The 22233-nt window shown below is 43.9% G+C and overlaps 1 protein-coding gene across 1 annotated transcript in view; it reads left to right on the top strand.

The window, feature by feature from the left end:
- The window catches only part of LOC124613216 (cholinesterase 1-like), a 172759-nt gene that overhangs the window by 60657 nt on the left and 89869 nt on the right, over nucleotides 1-22233 (top strand). The window contains exon 5 of the mRNA XM_047141890.1: nucleotides 17525-17710. Within this exon, the coding sequence (XP_046997846.1) occupies nucleotides 17525-17710 (186 nt within the window). The remainder of the gene's footprint in view (nucleotides 1-17524; nucleotides 17711-22233) is intronic.

A 22233-nucleotide genomic window follows, 5' to 3' on the forward strand; every position in this document is an offset into this window, starting at 1 on the left:
TTCAAGATATGTTTGCATACTTGCTGTGTCATCTATTTGAAATTTTAGGTTTTCCTCTAGACTGTCTAATTTTCCCCCTTAAAACAATGAATTTCAGTCCAGGGGGTGGGGAAGATGTGGGGTTGGGGTGAGGGAGGGTTGGGGTGGGGAGCGGATGGGGTAAGGGCTATGGGGCACTGCCCCCCCCAGAAATACATCTGTTTTTCTTTAATATCGAAAAGAAAGAAAAATTCTTTGCAATGTAGCTTTCAGACTTAACAATCTCAAAAATTTTCTCTCTCTCTCTCTCTCTCTCTTTTTTTTTATATATATATATATATATATATATATATATATATATATATATATATATATATATATATATATATATATAGTTATAATAGAGGGAAACATTCCACGTAGGAAATATATATCTAAAAACAAAGATGATTTGACTTACCAAATGAAAGTGCTGGCAGGTCGACAGACACACAATCAACCACAAACATACACACAAAATTCAAGCTTTCGCAACAAACTGTTGCCTCATCAGGAAAGAGGGAAGGAGAGGGAAAGACGAAAGGAAGTGAGTTTTAAGGGAGAGGGTAAGGAGTCATTCCAATCCCGGGAGCGGAAAGACTTACCTTAGGGGGAAAAAGGACGGGTATACACTCGCACACACACACACACACACACACACACACACACATATCCATCCACACATATACAGACACAAGCAGACATATTTAAAGACCAAATATGTCTACTTGTGTCTGTATATGTGTGGATGGATATGTGTGTGTGTGTGCGAGTGTATACCCATCCTTTTTTCCCCCTAAGGTAAGTCTTTCCGCTCCCGAGATTGGAATGACTCCTTAACCTCTCCCTTAAAACCCACTTCCTTTCATCTTTCCCTCTCCTTCCCTCTTTCCCGATGAGGCAACAGTTTGTTGCGAAAGCTTGAATTTTGTGTGTATGTTTGTGGTTGTTTGTGTGTCTGTCGACCTGCCAGCACTTTCATTTGGTAAGTCAAATCATCTTTGTTTTTTTTATATATATATATGAGGCTCTTTGAGAATTTAACACATTCTGACTAATCAAAATTACAAACTTTTATTCATGTAAGGGATCTATCTAAAAAGTTAACATTACACCTCTTCTAAATTTATATTATTTTTTTTATTGCATATACACTCCTGGAAATGGAAAAAAGAACACATTGACACCGGTGTGTCAGACCCACCATACTTGCTCCGGACACTGCGAGAGGGCTGTACAAGCAATGATCACACGCACGGCACAGCGGACACACCAGGAACCGCGGTGTTGGTCGTCGAATGGCGCTAGCTGCGCAGCATTTGTGCACCGCCACCGTCAGTGTCAGCCAGTTTGCCGTGGCATACGGAGCTCCATCGCAGTCTTTAACACTGGTAGCATGCCGCGACAGCGTGGACGTGAACCGTATGTGCAGTTGACCGACTTTGATCGAGGGCGTATAGTGGGCATGCGGGAGGCCGGGTGGACGTACCGCCGAATTGCTCAACACGTGGGGCGTGAGGTCTCCACAGTACATCGATGTTGTCGCCAGTGGTCGGCGGAAGGTGCACGTGCCCGTCGACCTGGGACCGGACCACAGCGACGCACGGATGCACGCCAAGACCGTAGGATCCTACGCAGTGCCGTAGGGGACCGCACCGCCACTTCCCAGCAAATTAGGGACACTGTTGCTCCTGGGGTATCGGCGAGGACCATTCGCAACCGTCTCCATGAAGCTGGGCTACGGTCCCGCACACCGTTAGGCCATCTTCCGCTCACGCCCCAACATCGTGCAGCCCTCCTCCAGTGGTGTCGCGACAGGCGTGAATGGAGGGACGAATGGAGACGTGTCGTCTTCAGCGATGAGAGTCGCTTCTGCCTTGGTGCCAATGATGGTCATATGCGTGTTTGGCGCCGTGCAGGTGAGCGCCACAATCAGGACTGCATACGACCGAGGCACACAGGGCCAACACCCGGCATCATGGTGTGGGGAGCGATCTCCTACACTGGCCGTACACCACTGGTGATCGTCGAGGGGACACTGAATAGTGCACGGTACATCCAAACCGTCATCGAACCCATCGTTCTACCATTCCTAGACCGGCAAGGGAACTTGCTGTTCCAACAGGACAATGCACGTCCGCATGTATCCCGTGCCACCCAACATGCTCTAGAAGGTGTAAGTCAACTACCCTGGCCAGCAAGATCTCCAGATCTGTCCCCCATTGAGCATGTTTGGGACTGGATGAAGCGTCGTCTCACGCGGTCTGCACGTCCAGCACGAACGCTGGTCCAACTGAGGCGCCAGGTGGAAATGGCATGGCAAGCCGTTCCACAGGACTACATCCAGCATCTCTACGATCGTCTCCATGGGAGAATAGCAGCCTGCATTGCTGCGAAAGGTGGATATACACTGTACTAGTGCCGACATTGTGCATGCTCTGTTGCCTGTGTCTATGTGCCTGTGGTTCTGTCAGTGTGATCATGTGATGTATCTGACCCCAGGAGTGTGTCAATAAAGTTTCCCCTTCCTGGGACAATGAATTCACGGTGTTCTTATTTCAATTTCCAGGAGTGTATTTTGATAATACATGGAGAAATAAAATAAACAAAAAGAAATTGTTTACATTAATTTTTACTTCCACTGTCTTTTTTGTTTACTTAGCCTGTCATCTGTGGTATATGTATTTTCAGTCATCATCATCATCATGGGCATCATCCTTAAAAGGAAAACTGTGGATCTTATGTGTCCATTGTCACAAATATTTGGGTGTTTCTTCTGAATATGTTGTTATTTCTGAGGTTGTGGTTACTGTGGGATATGAGAACACAGCTGTTTTTCTCTGAACACACAGCTGATTTTGCTTATATCCTGACATGATAATGTTACAATGACACTTGCTTCCAAACACATCATCTGCCCACTGTTCTCTCATTGGCTGTGTAGGGCCAGCAGCTGACACAACCTCAATTATTCATTTCATACCTCCCGGTGAGTGTCGACAACACTGCTGCATAAAACATGTAAGTACACCACTGGTGCACATCTAGAATTTCAGTGCTGCCTGCAAACATGTATGTTATTAGTGAGTATTTGTTCAATTTTAAAGTCAGTTTGATTCTGAGTGCAAACAGATTCAGGCAAACTGCAGTTTAAACATGTTAGGTGTTCATAAAAAGCCAGTGTACACAGAATACCTATCCATCGTTGGGTGCATGATGAAATATCTTCCTGTTCAACACTCCCTTGTCTGAACTCATTGTAGTTCTCAACCCTGCTGGGTACTGTTCCCCTTCCAACTTTCTCTATTGCTGTGCTTGAGAAACAGTGAAACATAGATAGTGCTATCTTCTAGGGTGCAGGTCATATGAACAACAGCAACTAATTCAGAAATAAAAAATAGCAATCACTATTCAGTCCAATTCTTAAACTTTCACCCATCCTGCAATGTAGTGGTGTCTGTTGGTACTATCTCCAGAATGGGTCTTTTTGCTGTATTTTGTTACTACGACAACAATCACAGTTTGTTTAGTATCATTTTTTTCATTTGTTAAACGTTTCATTCTGGGTTAATTTTTCGTCTCATTTCATCTGAAAGCCATAATCTTGTTCTAAATCTGATTTAAAAGCTGGTAACAATTTTCTCCAGTATTCTAATTCGTGCACAGAGACCAAATTTCTCATTTACATCACCTTGGTAAATCATTACTTTCTCATAACCAAATAAAATATTGACTTTGGTTCAGAATCAAGTAATGTTTTTTAAGCACAAGATTTTTGCCTTTGAAGTTATCTTTACTTAAAAAGCAGAGTAAATGTATGTGCACAGTATCCATATATTTATGAGCACTTTTATTGCAAGCCTGTTCAGATACAAAAAAGTTTGCAAGTTGATTGAATTTAATGTTATTTCATCCTGTGTTTCTCGAAATTGTCAATTTTTAAGTAGATTATTAGACTGTTGTAGCGGCTAGTTCATAGTTTCTCACATAGACTGTGTCCCTCTCACATGTCCCTTGCACTAGTCAAATATCATGTGATTGTTCAATGAAGGCTGATTCTGTATTGAGCACTTCAGCGTGTAGGGAAATCTCGAAATATTCGAATGCAAGAATTGTTTGACATGCCTTACCCTTTGGGATTGTTCAAAATAAATTTTTATGAAACCTTTGTAGCCAAGGCTTCATCTATAAATGTAGGACAAGTCATATATTAATCTATTAAAAAATGTAAAAACATTGACCTCAGCAGCAGTAGTTTAATCTGTGAATATAAGATGGCCCCATATTTTTTTAATGACAATTTTGGGGAAAAGCGTTGTCTTATAATCAGGCAAAATTGGTAGTTGGTATTATAACAGATTAAGAAAACATATTCATTTACTCTAGATAAATTGGTAATGCAAAGAAGAAGAAGAAGAAGAAGAAGAAGTTGAGTGTTGGGATGTAGTTGGCCAGATATCTCCAATTTGCTTCAGATCATACATCAGTCATTTCCCCAAAGGACGTGAATGTCTGTTGCCATTAACGGTAGAGAGTTGCTTACCATATGGGGTAAGGAAATGATTCCTTGCATTTCTCATAGCATTTGTTTATCTAAGATTGGAGTGGAGTCCTGTTTGTTAGAAACAAAGTGTTTGGTTCCCAACCAAGTTATCCCAGTCATGCATTTACCACAAGTCACATCCAGATTGTTGAAATGCTGTTAGACACCTTCTTGCATTGTTGAAAAAAATGGCCCAGTTCCACTTATATCCTTCACATAGGGTCGTATTGGTTGTTATTAGGCACTGTAACTGAACATTGATTTTTCACTGACCTATTATTTTGTCCACTTCTCCTTTCTCCTACCTTGTGATATGAAACCCCAGGCTTTTTATTTCATTATTGGATTTCTCTCCTGCCATTTTTTTTATTAAAAATCTTAGGTGGCGCAGCTGCTGCATGGCTGGCAGACAGCGCTGCATGTAGAGGACGCGCGTAATTACGCAGTGGCGCTTTGAATGATCGGCGAGTCACAACACTTTTCCCCCCTTTGAAATTGTTGCACTGGTCCTGATGGAGGTGTCCTGGAGATGGCTAACGTCCATAGGCATTGTTTGACTCACTGTAAAGTCTAGAGGAGGAGGCTTCCCGTACGGACGGAAGTGTCCCCAATGATAACGGGTCGAGATGACAGGACACGTAGGGGTCGAATCTGCTGGGGCCCCATGCACCAATCTGCCCATTGTGGCAAGCCCAGTTGATATAAGAGGAGACATGGGCGATGTGTCGGCGTCCGTTGGAAGAGGAGGCGAGTAGATTGGCTCTGACAGAGGATGGTCATCCGGTTCCTGCATGGGCATGTCTCCTGGTGGCGTCCGGTCTTGTACTGGCATCGCGATGATGGTGAGAGGGCTGCATTGTGAGTATTGAGATATGCCAAGATCTCTAGCGTCAGGTAGAGCCGAAGGTGGTGTAGCGGCATTTGGAACAGGCGTTACCGGCACACGAGACTGAAGCTGGTCCGAATGACGCACTGCAACACCCGTGTCCATCTGGATTTCATACAGGCGTCTGCCACAGTGTTGTAAGATGCGACCCGGGCTCCATTTTGGCCGCCTGCCATATCCCCGTACCCAGATGAGGGAAGGCACCTGCGGCCGTGAGGTGGAAGGCCGCAGAAGATGAAGTAGCGTGCGGGGCTGTCGGCCATGTAAGAGCTCATCCAGGCTGTGGTCGCCCATGTGGGTGAAACAGTAAGACGCCAGAAACTGGAGAAGTGCATCATCAGCAACGGAAGAAGTCAGAAGTTTCTGCATCTGAGTCTTAAATGTGCGGACCACTCATTCAGCCTCACCGTTTGATTGTGGATGGTATGGTGGGGCCGTGACATGCATAACGCCGTGACGAGCACAAAAATCTGCAAATTCGGAAGAGGCAAATTGCGGACCATTATCAGTAACAAGAGTAGAGGGGAGGTCTTCCAAAGAAAAAATGCGGGCGAGAGCACTTGTGTTTGCTGCGGTGGTAGGCGACGTGCAACGGACAATGAAAGGAAAGTTAGAGTAGGCATCAATTGCAAGGAGCCAATAAGTACCTAAAAAGGGTCCCGCAAAGCCAGCATGAATGCGCTCCCAGGGCTTCTCAGGTGAAGGCCACGGTGACAAAGATGACTTCGGGGCAGCGGCCTGTGATGCACAAGGGCCGCAGGCAGCGACCATGTGTGCTATTTCAGAGTCGATGCCAGGCCAGTACACATGACGGCGCGCCAGATTTTTTGTGCGAGACACACCCCAGTGCCCTTGGTGAAGGAGGCGCAAGACCGAAGCACGCAAAGACGCAGGTACCACAACACGCGGCGAAGCATTGTCAGTGGAAAGGAGGATAACACCATTTGGCTTAGCAACGACGACGACAGGAGAGGACCACTCACTGGAAGTGACAGGTAGCAAGACCCCTGAAGTAGTGAGACGATCCAGCTCCCATTTTACCCGATCACAAAGGGCCACAGGAATGGGCTGAGCCCGAAAAAACTTAGGCCGAGCAGTGGGTTTGAGCGTGATATGAGCTTCAAAGTCGTTTGCACGGCCTAACCCAGGAGAAAAAAGGGACGAAAATGTCGTCGACAAGGAAGCCAATTGAGTATAAGGAATAGCATCAGAGACGATATTGACAGAGTCATCTATGGAGAACCCAAAAATATGAAAGGCATCGAAACCAAAAAGATTTTCTGCGTTACTCTGGTCGACCACAAATATGGGAACAGTGCGAACGACAGATTTGTAAGATACGTCAGCATTAAATTGTCCCAAGAGAGAAATCTTCTGTTTATTGTACATCTGTAATTGCCGAGTGACAAGTGACAGGAGTGGAGAACCCAACTAAAGATACACCTGAGAATTAATTATAGTGGCAGCAGAACCGGTATCCACCTGCATGCGAACATTTCGACCAACGATTTAGACATTGAGGAATAACTTCCCTGAAAGGGAAGAAGTGCAATTCACAGACAACACAGAAGCAGAATCAGCGTCATGTTCATGAACATCAGGTATGTGGTCGGATTTGCAAACGGATGACACATGACCCTTCTTTTTGCATTTGTGACACACGGCCCAACGTTGGGGACAATCCTCGCGTGAATGTTTCGTAAAACACCGCGGACATGAAGCAAGTTGCCAGGGGTTTTGCTGCAGTTCCTTAGCGGGTTGTTTACGGTTAGGCCAAGGCTGCACGTGGGAGCGCACTGCAGCTACATCGGCCGGCGGGGACGCGCCGCACGCGTCATCAACAGCGCACAGAGGTTGTATTTCCCCGACATCACCCCACGCCTCTATTTGCGCCCCAACAGCGTGAGAAATTTCAAAAGACTGCGCAATGGAGGGAACTTCATCTAGAGTTGGATTTGCCAACTGAAGGCCACGTTGCCAAACTTCTTTGTCCGGCGCCGACCGGATAATAGCATCCCGTACCATGGAATCGGCAGAGGATTCTTTGTGAACGTCAGTAACAAATTGACACTTTCGACTGAGGCCGTGAAGTTCAGCAGCCCAAGTGCGATGGGATTGATGCGGCTGTTTTTGACAACAATAAAAGGCAACACGAGAGGCTACCACATGCATTTGCTTTTGGAAAAAGACAGACAGGAGTGAGCACATTTCAGCAAAGAACAAAGATGCAGGATCCTTCAAAGGAGCCAATTGTGACAACAACCGATACATTTGAAGTGAAATCCAGGAAAGGAACAGAGACTTACATGCTTGTTCGTCCGTGACATGAAATGCCAAGAAGTGCTATCAAAGACGTTTTTCGTAATCAGACCAGTCTTCCGCCGTCTTGTCGTAAGGAGGAAAAGGAGGTATAGCCAACGACGAGAAACGCCCCGCATTTGACGCCACAACAAAATCGTGAATCGCCGCTGTTAGGAGCGTTTGCTGTTCAAGGAGACTTTGCAATAGTTGCTCGACAGTAGCCATGGAAACCTGTGGGTCAACGGTGAAAAGGAAAATTCCACTACCTCATCACCAATTGTTATAATGTGAAGTTTAACACATATATTTCAGAATGACACAATACATATGAGTCACAGAGTAAGTTGACAAGGAAGACATGTGCACATGTTAACATTCGAATGAGCACTGAGTCCCAGTCTAGCGGCCGCTGCTCGGCTGGCCGCTTAGGTGGCCCAGCTGCTGCATGGCTGGCAGACAGCGCTGCACGTAGAGGACGCGCGTAATTGTGCGGCGGCGCTTTGAATGATGGGCGAGTCACAACAGCTGGCTAATATGCAGAAGTCTGGCATGGCCTCATCAGAAGATGCTTGTGATTACAAGCATGATCTGGGCAGTGTTGCCACAGTGGTTGATGTGGGCTGGTGTGTTGGCCAGCCTTGATGTAGGTTTAGGCTGTTTTCCACATCCCACTAGGTGAATATGAGGCTGAATCCACATCCTACCTCAGATATGTGCTGTGCAAACATTTAGAAAAAGTTCTCACAATTCCACATGGAACTTACTTTAGACACAGACAGATGGAGTACATTGATTCTTACACTGGCATTTCAACAGGAGAAGCAATCAGACAATCCCTGCGCAACAGTGCATCTGGACCACAGTGGCTGACTGGTATGGTAAGCAATAGCTTTACAGGAGTGTGTGGCAGGTCCTGTCTAAGATTTACTTGCACATTAGCAGTATGGTCAGCCTCTGTACTTTCTCAACCTGTGACTTACCTGCTCTTACCTGCAGTGCACACAGTCATGCATTATTTGCTACCCTGTGAATTCTCTCTCTGTACAAAGGCATAAAACTAACATGTGGGAATAAAGGTTTGCCACTACTAAAGAAACTACTAAAGTTCTGGTAAAAATCAAGTACTTGGTGGCTATAATTAAACTTGTCCTACTTAACTAATTCCACACAAGTACTGAACTTGGTAGCATTAATGTCCAGAGCATGGGGTGCATGATTTCCATGCATCACAGTGCCATCATCCAGCTCCAACTATGGCCACTAGGTCCTGTGATCAGTCATCGTAATTCATAGTCTCACAAACCTGACCAGTTGCAGTGAACTTGTTGATGTGTCAACATGACCTTGAACAAAAGGAGCAGGGCATTATTGGTGAAATTCTATTATCAAAACAACAGTAATGTTGTAGCTGCACTTTGAGAATAATGCCAGTGGAAAGGATTACAGAAGGGTCCTCTTTCTCCACCTGCTGTGTGGAGCATGATGAAGTAGTTCAGATCAACTCGAGAGCTGGGTGTTGCTCTGGGGAAGAGGCTGACGACTAGTTGAACCACAGGTGGTTGATGAAATCGCTGTTGCACACAACACCACATGCAATTCCTGATTATCAGGCTGTGTGCGTGCTGTTTTTATGACAGTTGAACATCCCGTGGTCCACTATAAGGAAGGTGATATCAACCATTCTCAAGTGGTATCTGTACGAGATCCATATCATACAGCAGCTTGCACCACAGGACACACAACGACATGTTGACTTCACTCTCCAATTTCTCACAAGGATTGAAGTTGATGAGGGCTGGCCCTGGACCATCCTGTGGACAGATGACACTCATTGTTCTCTGACAGGCAAGGTGAACACACAGAATTGCCAAGTGTGAGGATCTTCACCTCCAGTCACTGGGCATGAAGCTCCTCTGTTTGGTGAATGTGTCACCATATGATGTGGCTTCATGGCTATGTTCATCATTTGCTCATTCTTTTTTGAACAGGTTGGCACTCAAGGACAAAAGATGCACAGTGTGACTGGCCAGCATTAGTGTGACGTGCTTCACCAGCATGTCATACCTGCCCTACAGGAGACAGATTCATTGAACTCAACAGTTTTCATGCGAGATGGGGTCCCACCGCGTATCACTTGTGATGCTTGGCCAGCATGATCACTTGATCTCACTCCCTGTGATTTCTGGTTGTGGGGCTACCTGAATGACAGGGTTTACCGGGGGAACATTGACGTGTGTGCTGATCTGAAGTGCAGCATATCAAGAGAGATAGCGAGCATACGTATGGACATGTTTCATTCTGCTGAGCAGAATGAAATCCTGTGCTTTCGGATTCTTTTGGAGACTGAGGGGTGCCATATTGAGCTGCATTTGTAGCAGTAATGGTACTGGTATGTAATGATATGATTGAAGTTGATGAGGGCTGGCCCTGGACCATCCTGTGTTTCAATTGGATTGATTCTGCATTATTTCTCTTTCCCATGTCCTTGACATTAAGGCAACCAAGTTTTGTCCCCATACCGTAATTGTTTTCTGTGTTGTAACATGTTAAATAGGGAAAATTCAATTATAACAATGTGATATATTCTTGAGGAATGTTGGTCTCTACAAAATCTTCTTGCAAAGTTTTCCAAACACCACCGCTTCCATACTGTGTGACTCAGAATCAACTATGATGGTGGACATGTGGTTATGCCCCTCCCTGTGATGCTTTGCCACTGGTGCAACCTCCCATCTGGTTCAGATTTGTAATGAATCTTGACACAGCTTGGTCAATCCCAATTACACGGTCATGAGAATAATGATCTTTTTGCCATACAGGTCTTCCCTACACAATTCCAGGACCTTTCCCAAAGGAACAACACAGAACTACACAGTTCCACCCCACTGAAGTCCCACAATTCAAATTCGTAGTGATTGTAACCAACAGGTTATCATCAACTGCTGCTTGACCACAGAAGAGAAGTACACCATCAGCAGCAGGCACAGCAGCTGCATTGCCATGTGTGATAGCATCCATGTTATCGTGCAGAATAAGCTTTGTGAAGTGAACTACATTTGTCTACGATGGTCATTGTCACAATCCAAATCAAACGTTAATTCAAAGTTATAAAACTGCACAGCCTAGGACAAGTTACTTCACACACTCTTGATTCTGCAAAGCTTATTTATAAGATTTGAACTAGTGACATGATGCCCATCCTTCCCTTTAGCTGCCAGAGCTCCAAGTCCTAACAATGGCATTCCTGCCGCCCTTCCATCTCTCTGTACTGTTGTGACATGAGCCACCATATTTACTGTGAAACTGAATGCTTAACTCATTCTTACTGACTTCCTAGCCCTCAAACTGCAGAATTATAATTATAATTTTTACCAATAGAAATATTTTGTCTTTGCTAGAGCACACTGGTAGGAGCAGTCCACCTTTCCTATTGTGAAAGGGCATCCATTTGCAGATATTGCATTTTTTTTACCCAGCTCTTCTGTGGTTGTGTTACTCTATCTCCGTGATTGTGCAAGTCACTGCGCCCCAGTGCTGACACTCAACTCGGTTCCCTCCAAAATTGTTCGGCACTGCCACCCATGCAGTCCATACTATCTCGCGTCATGCCTTACATCAAACTGATATCTGATTTTCCTCTCTTCATTAAAATCGGTATACCTTCTGTTTCATTCCTAATACAGCTACCTCATCTGCATCTCCAATAAGTGGCTGCTGTTATTTACATATGTTACAGAGTACTAAGATAGAGCATGATCGTTTGTGCTCACCACAATATCACATCTCAATCAGCTGATGTCACTACACAGAGATACTTGAATTTTTTTGGTTCATAAAAGGTTGTGAAAGCTTATTATTTCACGACCTACTACTGCTGTTGTATATGCTCTTCTGTGGAAGAAAAAATATGAACCCAGAAAGCATATGTGTCTGTAGTAATGGTTAAAACAAAAGTTCCTATTGTGCTATTATCCTATAGAGTTGTTGTCAAAAGGCATGTGCTTCCCACTGTAGTCTGTCCAACAAGATACAGCCACAGGGCCTCTCTATTGCAGTCAGGCATGCTGAACTTTGTGCCATGTAGGTGGACCTTGAGAAATATCTCACATTAAAATATCAGTATAATATGAAGTCCCTGTAAAGAATGTATTTCACGTGCATAAATTATCATTAATAATTTCTCCAGCCACCTGAGAAAATTAAAACACTATTTAGTCTATTAGCATATTTTAATTTGGTATAACATTTTATTTTCTGTGTTTAAGTCACCATTTCTATTCCCTTCATTAGTTTTACTGTAATATGGCATCACCATTTTGCTTTCAAGGTGTATCTGCCAACCTCCTGTATCATCTAGTTAACATTCAAACTGACATCACACACAGCAGAAATTGCATTACCCTTCAACATTCTTGTTTAGGTGTTGAAAGCTCCTTCTATTTATTTATAGGTTTTCAATTATTTTTGTGAAATTGGTGAAAAGAGTAATCATTAATATTCTTGATTCTATCTGAGCTACAGCAATTTTGGTTTATGCTGATCTTTAGTTGTTCCAAATGTATTTTGGTTATTCTTTAGGCCGTCTTTTGGAAACAGTTACCTTTTAATTATAGAGTTACCAAAAGCATTCAGCTCATTCTGAATGGTCAACCAGTTGATCTTGGCAGCTTTTCATGGAAGAAATTTTTGAAAAAAGATGCATAAACATTCAGTCAGATCTCAATAAAACTTCTAAGTGCTGCAAAGATTGGCAACTTGCTTTAAATGTTCAGAAATGTAAAATTGCACACTTCACAAAACAAAAAAATGTAGTATCCAATGACTATAACATCGATGAGTCACCGTTGGAATTGGCCAAGCACACAAATACCTGGGGGTAACACTTTGTAGAGGTATGAAATGGAATGATCATGAAAACTCAGTTGTAGATAAAGCAGATGCTAGACTTCAGTTTATTGGTAGAATACTGGGGGAGAGCAGTCAGTCTACAAAGGAGATTACTTACAAATCACTTGTGAGACCAGTTATAGAATATTGCTCAAGTGTGTGGGACCTGTGCCAAACAGGGCTAACAGGGGGTAATTAATGTATACAGAGAAGGGCAGCATAAATAGTCCCAGGTTTGTTTGATCCATTGGAGGGTATCATACAGATACTGAAGAAATTGAATGGGAAGGTAGATGTAAAATATCTCAAGAAAGTCTATTTACAAAGTTTCAAGAACCAGCTTTAAATGTTGGCTAAGAGAATATCACACTCTTCTATGTATTGTTCATATAGGGATCGTGAGGATAAGATTAGAATAATTACTGCACACACAAAGGCATTCAAACAATCATTATTCCCATGCTCCTTACATGGATAGAATGGGAAGAAATGTTAACAACTGGTATAATGGGATGTGCCCTCTGCCTTGCACCTCACAGTATATTTTGTAACTGCGACCAGAACGGTCGCAGGTTGATGTGACGGAAAGAGCGGCGAGATCCACCGAGCAGCCCACGGACAACAACAAAAACAGGAGAGGATGGACATGACCAACAAAGAACCTCATGAACAACAACAAGATCAAAACAACAGAGTCACAAGAAAACCTAACTGGACAACCACGTCCACTCATACACAGAACTAGAAAGTAAATACGCGCTGTCTAACATGAGGTGATATGTCCAGAGATGCACGCAAGGTTAGACTGGCTGACTGAGCAAGAGGCAGGCGCTTAAATACACGATCGGGGGCGCCGCTATTGGCTGCTGGGACCATGTTTTCCACAGTGGTGCCCTCACACTAAATGTGGGCCAGGAGGCAGGCGCCACCACGGCTTACAGTGTGATGGTGCAGAGACCTATAGGGGTCTTTGTTCTCCATGCTGTCTGGCGCAGATTCAAATTCCACAGTGCGTGGTACCAGATCAGTCCCCCCAGAAACTTGCGTGTAGGAGTGGAAATGCCCTGGATGGTGCCGAGGTGGGTGACAGTGAGAAGGAGAGCCGAGCTCATCAACTGCCTTTGGTGGGGAGGAAGGGATGCCTGAGGTATCCATGACGGCCAACCCAGCGTCCAGGGCAGTGGAGGGGGCTGCCGATCCATCTGGAGGTGGGGAGGGCCTGCGGCAGGCCTGTGGGGGAGACAGCAACTGGGGGCAGGGGCGGTGAGTCGAGGAGGACCACGTCCATACCAGAAGGAGATAGTGGAGGAGGCGGCGCTGCGAGTCCCGTGAGGGCACACGGGTGGAGCTGATTATGATGGCGGTGCTCCAACCCTTTCGACATCTGCACCAATGTCACATGCCGCCCATGGGCCATGACGACCATGGCGGGCGTCCAACCCTTCTTGCACCTGTACCCACGGGCTCACACTGACGTGCTGTGGCATAACACTGCGAGGGCCAGGAGTGGCGGTGGGAGGGGGATGGCATCAGCAAATGGAGCAGGGTCTGCAACTGTCGCCCATGAAGGAGCTCTGCCGGACTGTGTCCGTCAAGTGCGATAGGTGCTCAAGAACAGGGTGAGGGCCGACGTGGTTGGAGATGTGTGGACCGCCTTTGTCAACTGTTGTTTAAAAGTGCGGACAAGCCTCTCCGCCATGCCATTGGATGAAGGGTGTAAAGGGGGGCTATGGATATGTTTGATACCATTGGCCTGACAGAAGTCGTGGAAGGAGAACGCCATGAATTGGGGGACATTATTGGAGACCAACGTGTGTGGCAGGCCCTCAATGGCAAGAACCTGGGCCAGGGCCGTGAGTGTAGCCTCCGTGGTGGGGGATGCCATGCGAACATTGTATGGGCATTTGGAGTAGGCATCAATGATAAGTAACAACATGGACCCCAAAAACGGGCCCACAGAATCGATATGGATGTGATTCCAAGGCTGGCGAAGCACAGGCTGGGATGCAAACGACTGAGAGGGGCTTTCCTGGTGGCATGCAAGGACCAGGCAGTCAATATCACCATAAATGCCGGTCCAATACACGTGCTGAAAAGCCAAAACTTTCATATGGGAAATGCATCCAGGCCAAAAATATTCGAAGCTGACAGTTGGTTGATGACAAGGAGGGTAAGGATTCAGGGAACACACTTGTACGTCACCTGGATGATGAACTGTCCAGGAAGGGGAATGGAACCATCTCCGTAGGTGACCAAATGGCGAGAGGGAGGTGACAACTCAGGAGAGCCTAGCCGGGTATATGTCACCATGTTAATCAGGGATACAGTGGCCCCAGTATTGACCTAAAAACTGACATCCTCAGTGAAAAGGCGGAGCATGAGGAAAAGATTCTGCGCCGGTGGGTCATCCTGTGGGATGACCGATTGCAGAGCATGAATGGTATCTTGGGGCCCAGGAGGGGCAGGACTGAAGCGAGTCGAGCGATTACAACAAACTGATTGGATGTGGCCCTTCTTGTCACACAGCATGCACGTTTTTCAGTGGTGGGGACAATCAGCTCGAGAATGTGCGGTAAAGCACTATGGGCAAGACGGAAGTGGGCCGTACGACCGGTGACAAGGGGCAACTGGAGTCGCCGATGCCATAGAGATGTCGGACAAAGAGGAATCACAATGGTGTTGGCCTCTGTTGGCTGGGCCATGTTGACGTCGTGAGGTCGGAACCCGCTGAGATGCATCGATCACCGCCACTTGCGGCTGCACCATGAGTTACTTGTTAGCTGCCTGAGCAATTTCAAATGAGTGGGCAATGCGGAGGATCTCTTCCAAGGGGGAGTTATCAAGTTTCAATGCCACAGTATGGACTTCAGGATCAGGAGCCGGCTGAACCACCACATCCCGGATCAGGGAGTCCACATACGAAGCCTTACACTGCTGATTGGTGCATGTAAAACCTCATTGATGGCTGAGACCCTGTAAGTCCATGACCCAGGAACAATAAGATTGACCAGGCTGTTTATGGTACTGGTGGAACTCCAGCCGAGAGGTGACCACATGGTAGCATTGGGAATAATAGTTTGTCAGGCCCACTTCCGTCTTGCCCATAGTGCTTTACCGCACACTCTCGAGCTGATTGTCCCCACCACTGAAAAACGTGCATGCTGTGTGACAAGAAGGGCCACATCCAATCAGTTTGTTGTAATCGCTCGACTCGCTCCAGTCCTGCCCCTCCTGGGCCCCAAGATACCATTCAGCTCCTGGAAAGAGAGAGCCACAGGATCGGACAACAGTGCCAACTTGCGGAGAAGAAAGAACATGTCTGGGGAGGCCCAAGACAAAAGCAATGACTGCTGAAAGGAGTCGTCTGTGACATGAAAAGCCATGAAATGTTGTTTCAGCCAATGTAAGTATGGTTCCCAGTCTTCTTTAGCATCATTAAATGGTGGGAATGACGTCGGACGTGGGAATGCATTGGACACCCGAGGACTCGGAAGCTGTTGTGGTAATGCATCCCGGGCATTGACTTTGCCCATTAGCAGTCGCAGTGACTGCTGTAAGATGTCTATCTGGAGCTGCTGCTGCTGCATGAGCTGTTGCTGTTGCTCCAGCAGACAGACCAACCTTGCCTCCATGCCAACAATGACCACCGTTTACCTCGTCGCCAAAATGTTGTAACTGCGATTGGAACGGTCGTGGGGTTTACGTGCCGGAAAGTGCAGTGGGACCCGTGGAGTGGCCCGATAACAACAGCACAAATGGGAGAGGACAGACACAACCAATGAAGGACTTCACGAACAACAACAAGATCAAAACAACAGAGTCACAAGAAAACCTAACTAGACAACCAACTCCACTCGTACACAGAACAAGAAAGTAAATACACTGTCTAAGGCGAGGCAATATGTCCAGAGAAGTACGTAAGGTTAGACTGACTTGCTGAGTGAGAGGCAGGCACTTAAATACATGATCGGGGGCACTGCTATTGGCTGCTGGGACCACGTGTTCCACAGTGGCGCCCTGACACTAAATGTGGGCCAGGAGGCACGTGCCGCCATGGCTTATGGCGTGATGGTGCAGAGACCTCTAGGGGTCTTTCACCTCCATGCCATCTGGTGCAGGTTCAAATTCCGTGGCGCGTGGTACCAGAGCATAGATGCAGATGTAGAATAGATGTAGGAAGATACTTCTGGACTGATACAATCATAAGTTGGACATGACACATATCATGTGATAAAATGAAGTGTACTCCTCAACCAATGTGTGAAGAAGTCCCATATTTAGACATTTGACAGAAGGCAAAATCCATGACGGATCATATCAACCAAGCAGTGATATTCTCTCAGTGCTACTGTAGGAAACACCCCCTTCCTCTGTGTCAACATTGCACTGTCTCCTGTCCCACCTCTCAATAAACAAATCTTGGTTGTAACATCTTGATATAATTATCCTTAATACCTATTTAATGCATTCCTTAACCAATTATAAATAGAAATATACCTTCAATTTCAGGTATGTACACCACTTGTGGGTATTCAGACATGCCTTACAATTAAATCCTACTGACAGGTTAAAACTGTGTGCCAGACATGGACTTAAACCCAGAAGTGGAGCTGTAGGGATGCATTGAGAACTGTTTCTGTGTAGCTTAGCCATTGAGAGCATTTCCCAAATGAGACAAGGTTCTAGTTTTGAGTCTCAGTCTGGCATGCAGATTTAATCTCCCAGGAAGATTCAAAACAGATTCATTCTGGATGTCATACTCAATTACTTTCTATCAGTCTGCTGTTTCTTTTTATTGCAGAAGAAATTATTACTTAAGGAATTATTAGAAGACAGCTTCTTCCACAGATTGGAAAATATGAGATAATGAGACATACCTCTAATTTCAGGTTACCTAAGCACACAGGACAGTATAATTCCTGGAAACAGAGGTTTTAAAGACCAGGTTTTGGCTCTACAATGGGTGAAGGAGAATATAGCTGCCTTTGGTGGCAATCCTGAACGAGTTACAATATTTGGAGAAAGTGCAGGAAGCACATCGATTACATATCATCTCATGTCTCCCAAATCGTCTGGTAATTGATTTCACTTATAATAATATACTATACTTGTGTTAGAGTGTTTTGAAGAAGTTTTTCATGCAGATGTTGCCGTAGCCTGGTAATGATTTAGTGGTATACTTTCTATAATTCAAATAATTATAGGAAACACTGACTAATAAACAATGTAGTGCAAATCCCCACATATTATACAAATAATAATTTAACCTAAGAAGATAGAACATATAAACCGAAATGTATGGAAATCATTTACTACTCTCATTACTATCCACATAAATCTCTGGATCTAGAGTTCTCAGTGGCCATTTTCCTGCACCATTGATTGTAGCCCTTGCAAGGTCTTTGCTGTGCTGAGATGATCCAGTTACAGCAAGATGTGATCTCGGGTACAGGTCATGATATGTGAGTATCTCCATCATTATAACATTCATTTGTTGATTCAATATCAAAGTACCCATCCTTACACACACACACACACACACACACACACACACACACACACACACACACACATTGCAAAGTTGCTTGCCTTGGTGGAGTGAATTGTACTGGTGCTGCATCTTGCCTCAACAGTTTGAATATGCAGTCAACAGGCTGCATAGTGGCTTTAAAGTTGGTAATATGATCCCCTGCCTCTCATTCTAAGAGTTAAGACATAAAAACTTGTGTAAATCCTGACCACAGTTGATTAAGTACCTCTGTAACAAAAAAGTGCACAGTTTTACAAACATTAAATTTAAGATCAAAATTATATACTGTTATCTGTGTATCCAGTATTTCAGATAGTTTATAATGCCCTTATTAGAAAAAAATACAATGTCAGCCAGAATATACTTCATAGCTAAACAAATCATAGTATCAACCATATTAAGCAGCTGATTCACTGCTAACGAGTGTCCTTTATAATAAAATTTACATAAATGGTTTGCAAAAGTGATTAGTCAGACAAAAAGGTCAGAAAGGCTAGGAGAATTACTACATTCATATGAAAAATGACCCTAAAATTAATGGGTTGACAATGAATGTATGAAATCCTATATTGCGCATTGTTCCCAAAGCTTTTTGTCTGTTTGACAGCACATGGTTTCTTTTCATCCTGGTGCTGAGTGACCTGCCCTCCTCTTGAAAATTTCCCTAAACTACCCTTTTTTTTACCCTGGTAATGCTAGGGTAAGTAGTTGTACTTTTAGATGTGTTTATCAGCAGTACTAAAAATTTTACCTCCTGGAGGTAAGTATGGCCAGCCATTCTGTATCATAATTCTATAGTTTTATCAAATAAATATTGACTGGTTTATTACAAGCTAGATTTTTTATTCTGTTTCTTTTAGGAATTTATTCAGATTAAACTGTTAATTACATTCCCCAAATCTACTTGTCAACCCACAATTTCTCCTGCTTAACATAATAGACTCTACAAAGTGTCTCTAGTTCTTTCATAACACATTCTGCTGGGCAGAAACCTGATCTGCAATTTGAAATGAGAATTTGTCTCATTTTTTAAATTTCTAACAACGGATTGGAAAGTATGATTTGAATTGAGGTTCATTGACAGTATAAGTACATTTGGGTTTAATAATATCTTTGAAAAATGTGACTAATTTCTTCACTGTAATACAGCCACTGGCTTCTATTACTGGGCCCAGGAATACAAATCTCAATAACAAATTTATCACAACCAGAAATTGTCCAAATTTCCCTTTCAAACTTGGCAGTGGCCTACAAAAACAAATGTCAGCTATCTCCTGATATAGTTGCGATGGTAGTGTGTACAGAACCCTTATGCTAATTCATGAAACGTATTTGTAGTTACAAATATGGGCAGCTACCAGCTGTAGAATGGAATGATAACAGCAAAAATTTTTGCTGGACTGGGACTCGAACCAGGATTTCTCACTTATCATGAGTGGAAGGAACATTACATCATACTTCTGAACAACAACGGCACTGCAATGCTAGTGGGCTGTAACTTTCTTTTTTGACATAAATCACATGGACCCATGGACTCATCTGGCCATACAGAATGTTCAGTATTTCTTCAGCTCTGAAGTTACACTTTTTTACCAAAAATGTAGCTGAAATTGATAAGCTGAATGATTCTTCTCTGCCAGCATTGGAGAGTGAAATGTTTAGTTTCAAGTGTCTTGAATACATATACAGGTCTAAAAAATTGTGTGTGGCAGGGGAGGTTGAGCTGAGAAATGACTGTTAAGAAAAAAATTCGATACATTGCACCATTTCTGTGTTATTAAACATTGAAGTTAACCAATCAGGTCATCATGCATGCATATTCAAGCAGCCTGTCAGGGACAATGTTGCCAAACATTTACTTCATTCAGTTTCCTGAAACTGAACAAACAACTTTTTTTTGATGTAGCTTAAATTTAACAAGTGGTAACTCACAGAGAAGCATGTTTAATGTGAACATTAGTTAACCTGAATTTATTTTTGTGGATGCAAATAGTTTGATAAATTATAGAAGAAATGGCTGCTTTGTTATTCAGTATCGGGAGATATCTAGTATCCTGCTTGATGTCTTCTGGTAATGTACTGTAGAATTTTGTACTACAACGTGCAACTGCATTCTGTGCCCTGGACTGGGACACACAGAATATGTATGAGATTTATGTTTAATTCTACTACTGTGTTGAGAACTGTTGAGTTCTCCTAATTTCACTCTTGTTATTAACCACAAATGTTCTGAGTGAGTATAATTGCACATAATGATAGGCCTGTATTGTTGACGTCAGTCTGTTGTAGAATTATGGAACATGTTTTATGCTCAAGAATTATGACTTGTAGGAGAAAGGAAGTCACCTCTATAAAAACTGACATAGATTCTGCAAACAAGATAGCTTGCAAAACTTAGTTCACTCTGTCACTCCATGAGTATAGCTCTGCATACAATGGTGCTGAGGTTGATTCTGTATTCATTGACTTCAGGAAGACATTTCACACTGTTGTGCAGTGCTGTTTAGAGAGAAAAATATGAGCTTGCCAACAATCACACCAGATCTGCAACTGGGTTCAAGACTTCCTTGCAGAACTCAACACATCACTCTTAACAGAACAAAATTAACAGATGTAAAGGTTATTTCTGGAGTACCCCAAGTAAATATGATAGGACTGTTACTGTTTACAATGTACAGGGCTATTACAAATGATTGAAGCGATTCCATAAATTCACTGTAGCTCCATTCATTGACATATGGTCACGACACACTACAGATACGTAGAAAAACTCATAAAGTTTTGTTCGGCTGAAGCTGCACTTCAGGTTTCTGCCGCCAGAGCGCTCGAGAGCGCAGTGAGACAAAATGGCGACAGGAGCCGAGAAAGCGTATGTCGTGCTTGAAACGCACTCACATCAATCAGTCATAACAGTGCAACGACACTTCAGGATGAAGTTCAACAAAGATCCACCAACTACTAACTCCATTCAGCGATGGCATGCGCAGTTTAAAGCTTCTGGATGCCTCTGTAAGAGGAATGCAACGGGTCGGCCTGCAGTGAGCGAAGAAACGGTTGAACACGTGCGGGCAAGTTTCACGCGTAGCCGCGGAAGTCGACGAATAAAGCAAGCAGGGAGCTAAACATACCACAGCCGACGGTTTGGAAAATCTTATGGAAAAGGCTAAAGCAGAAGCATTTCTTAAACAGGAGATTGGAAAACCAATGGATCGGTCGTGGTGGAGATCATGATCAACAATTCATGTCATGGCCTCCACGCTCTCCCGACTTAACCCCATGCGGTTTCTTTCTGTGGGGTTATGTGAAAGATTCAGTGTTTAAACCTCCTCTACCAAGAAACATGCCAGAACTGCGAGCTCGCATCAACGATGCTTTCGAACTCATTGATGGGGACATGCTGCGCCGAGTGTGGGAGGAACTTGATTATCGGCTTGATGTCTGCCAAATCACTAAAGGGGCACATATCGAACATTTGTGAATGCCTAAAAAAACTTTTTGAGTTTTTGTATGTGTGTGCAAAGCATTGTGAAAATATCTCAAATAATAAAGTTATTGTAGAGCTGTGAAATCGCTTCAATCATTTGTAATAACCCTGTATATAACTGATCCAGTAGAAAGTGTTGTGAGCTCTTTAAGACTGTTTACAAATGATGTGGTTATCTATAAGAAAGTAGCAATGCCAGAAGGCAGTATCAATTTGCAGATGATCTACAGAATGTAGATAAATGTAACATATTGTGTGCAGATAGGAAAGGAAATCCACTACTGTACAACTACACTACCGATATTGGTGACAAATTGTTGGAAAGAGTATCTAGCATAAAATATCTTGGACTAAATATCCAGAGTGACCTTATGTGGAATGACCGCATAAAATGAATAGGACAGAAAGCAGACGCCAGACTTACTTTGATAGGAAGAATCTTAAGGAAATGTGACTCATTCACAAAAGAAGTGACTTACAAGACACTTTTTCAAGCGATTCTTGAGCATTGTTCATCAGTTTGGGACCCTTACCAGGTAGGACTGATAGAAAAGACAAAGAAGATCCAATGAAGAGCAGTGCAT

This window comes from Schistocerca americana, chromosome 4, assembly GCF_021461395.2.
Source record: "Schistocerca americana isolate TAMUIC-IGC-003095 chromosome 4, iqSchAmer2.1, whole genome shotgun sequence".
NCBI classification, from domain to species: domain Eukaryota; kingdom Metazoa; phylum Arthropoda; class Insecta; order Orthoptera; family Acrididae; genus Schistocerca; species Schistocerca americana.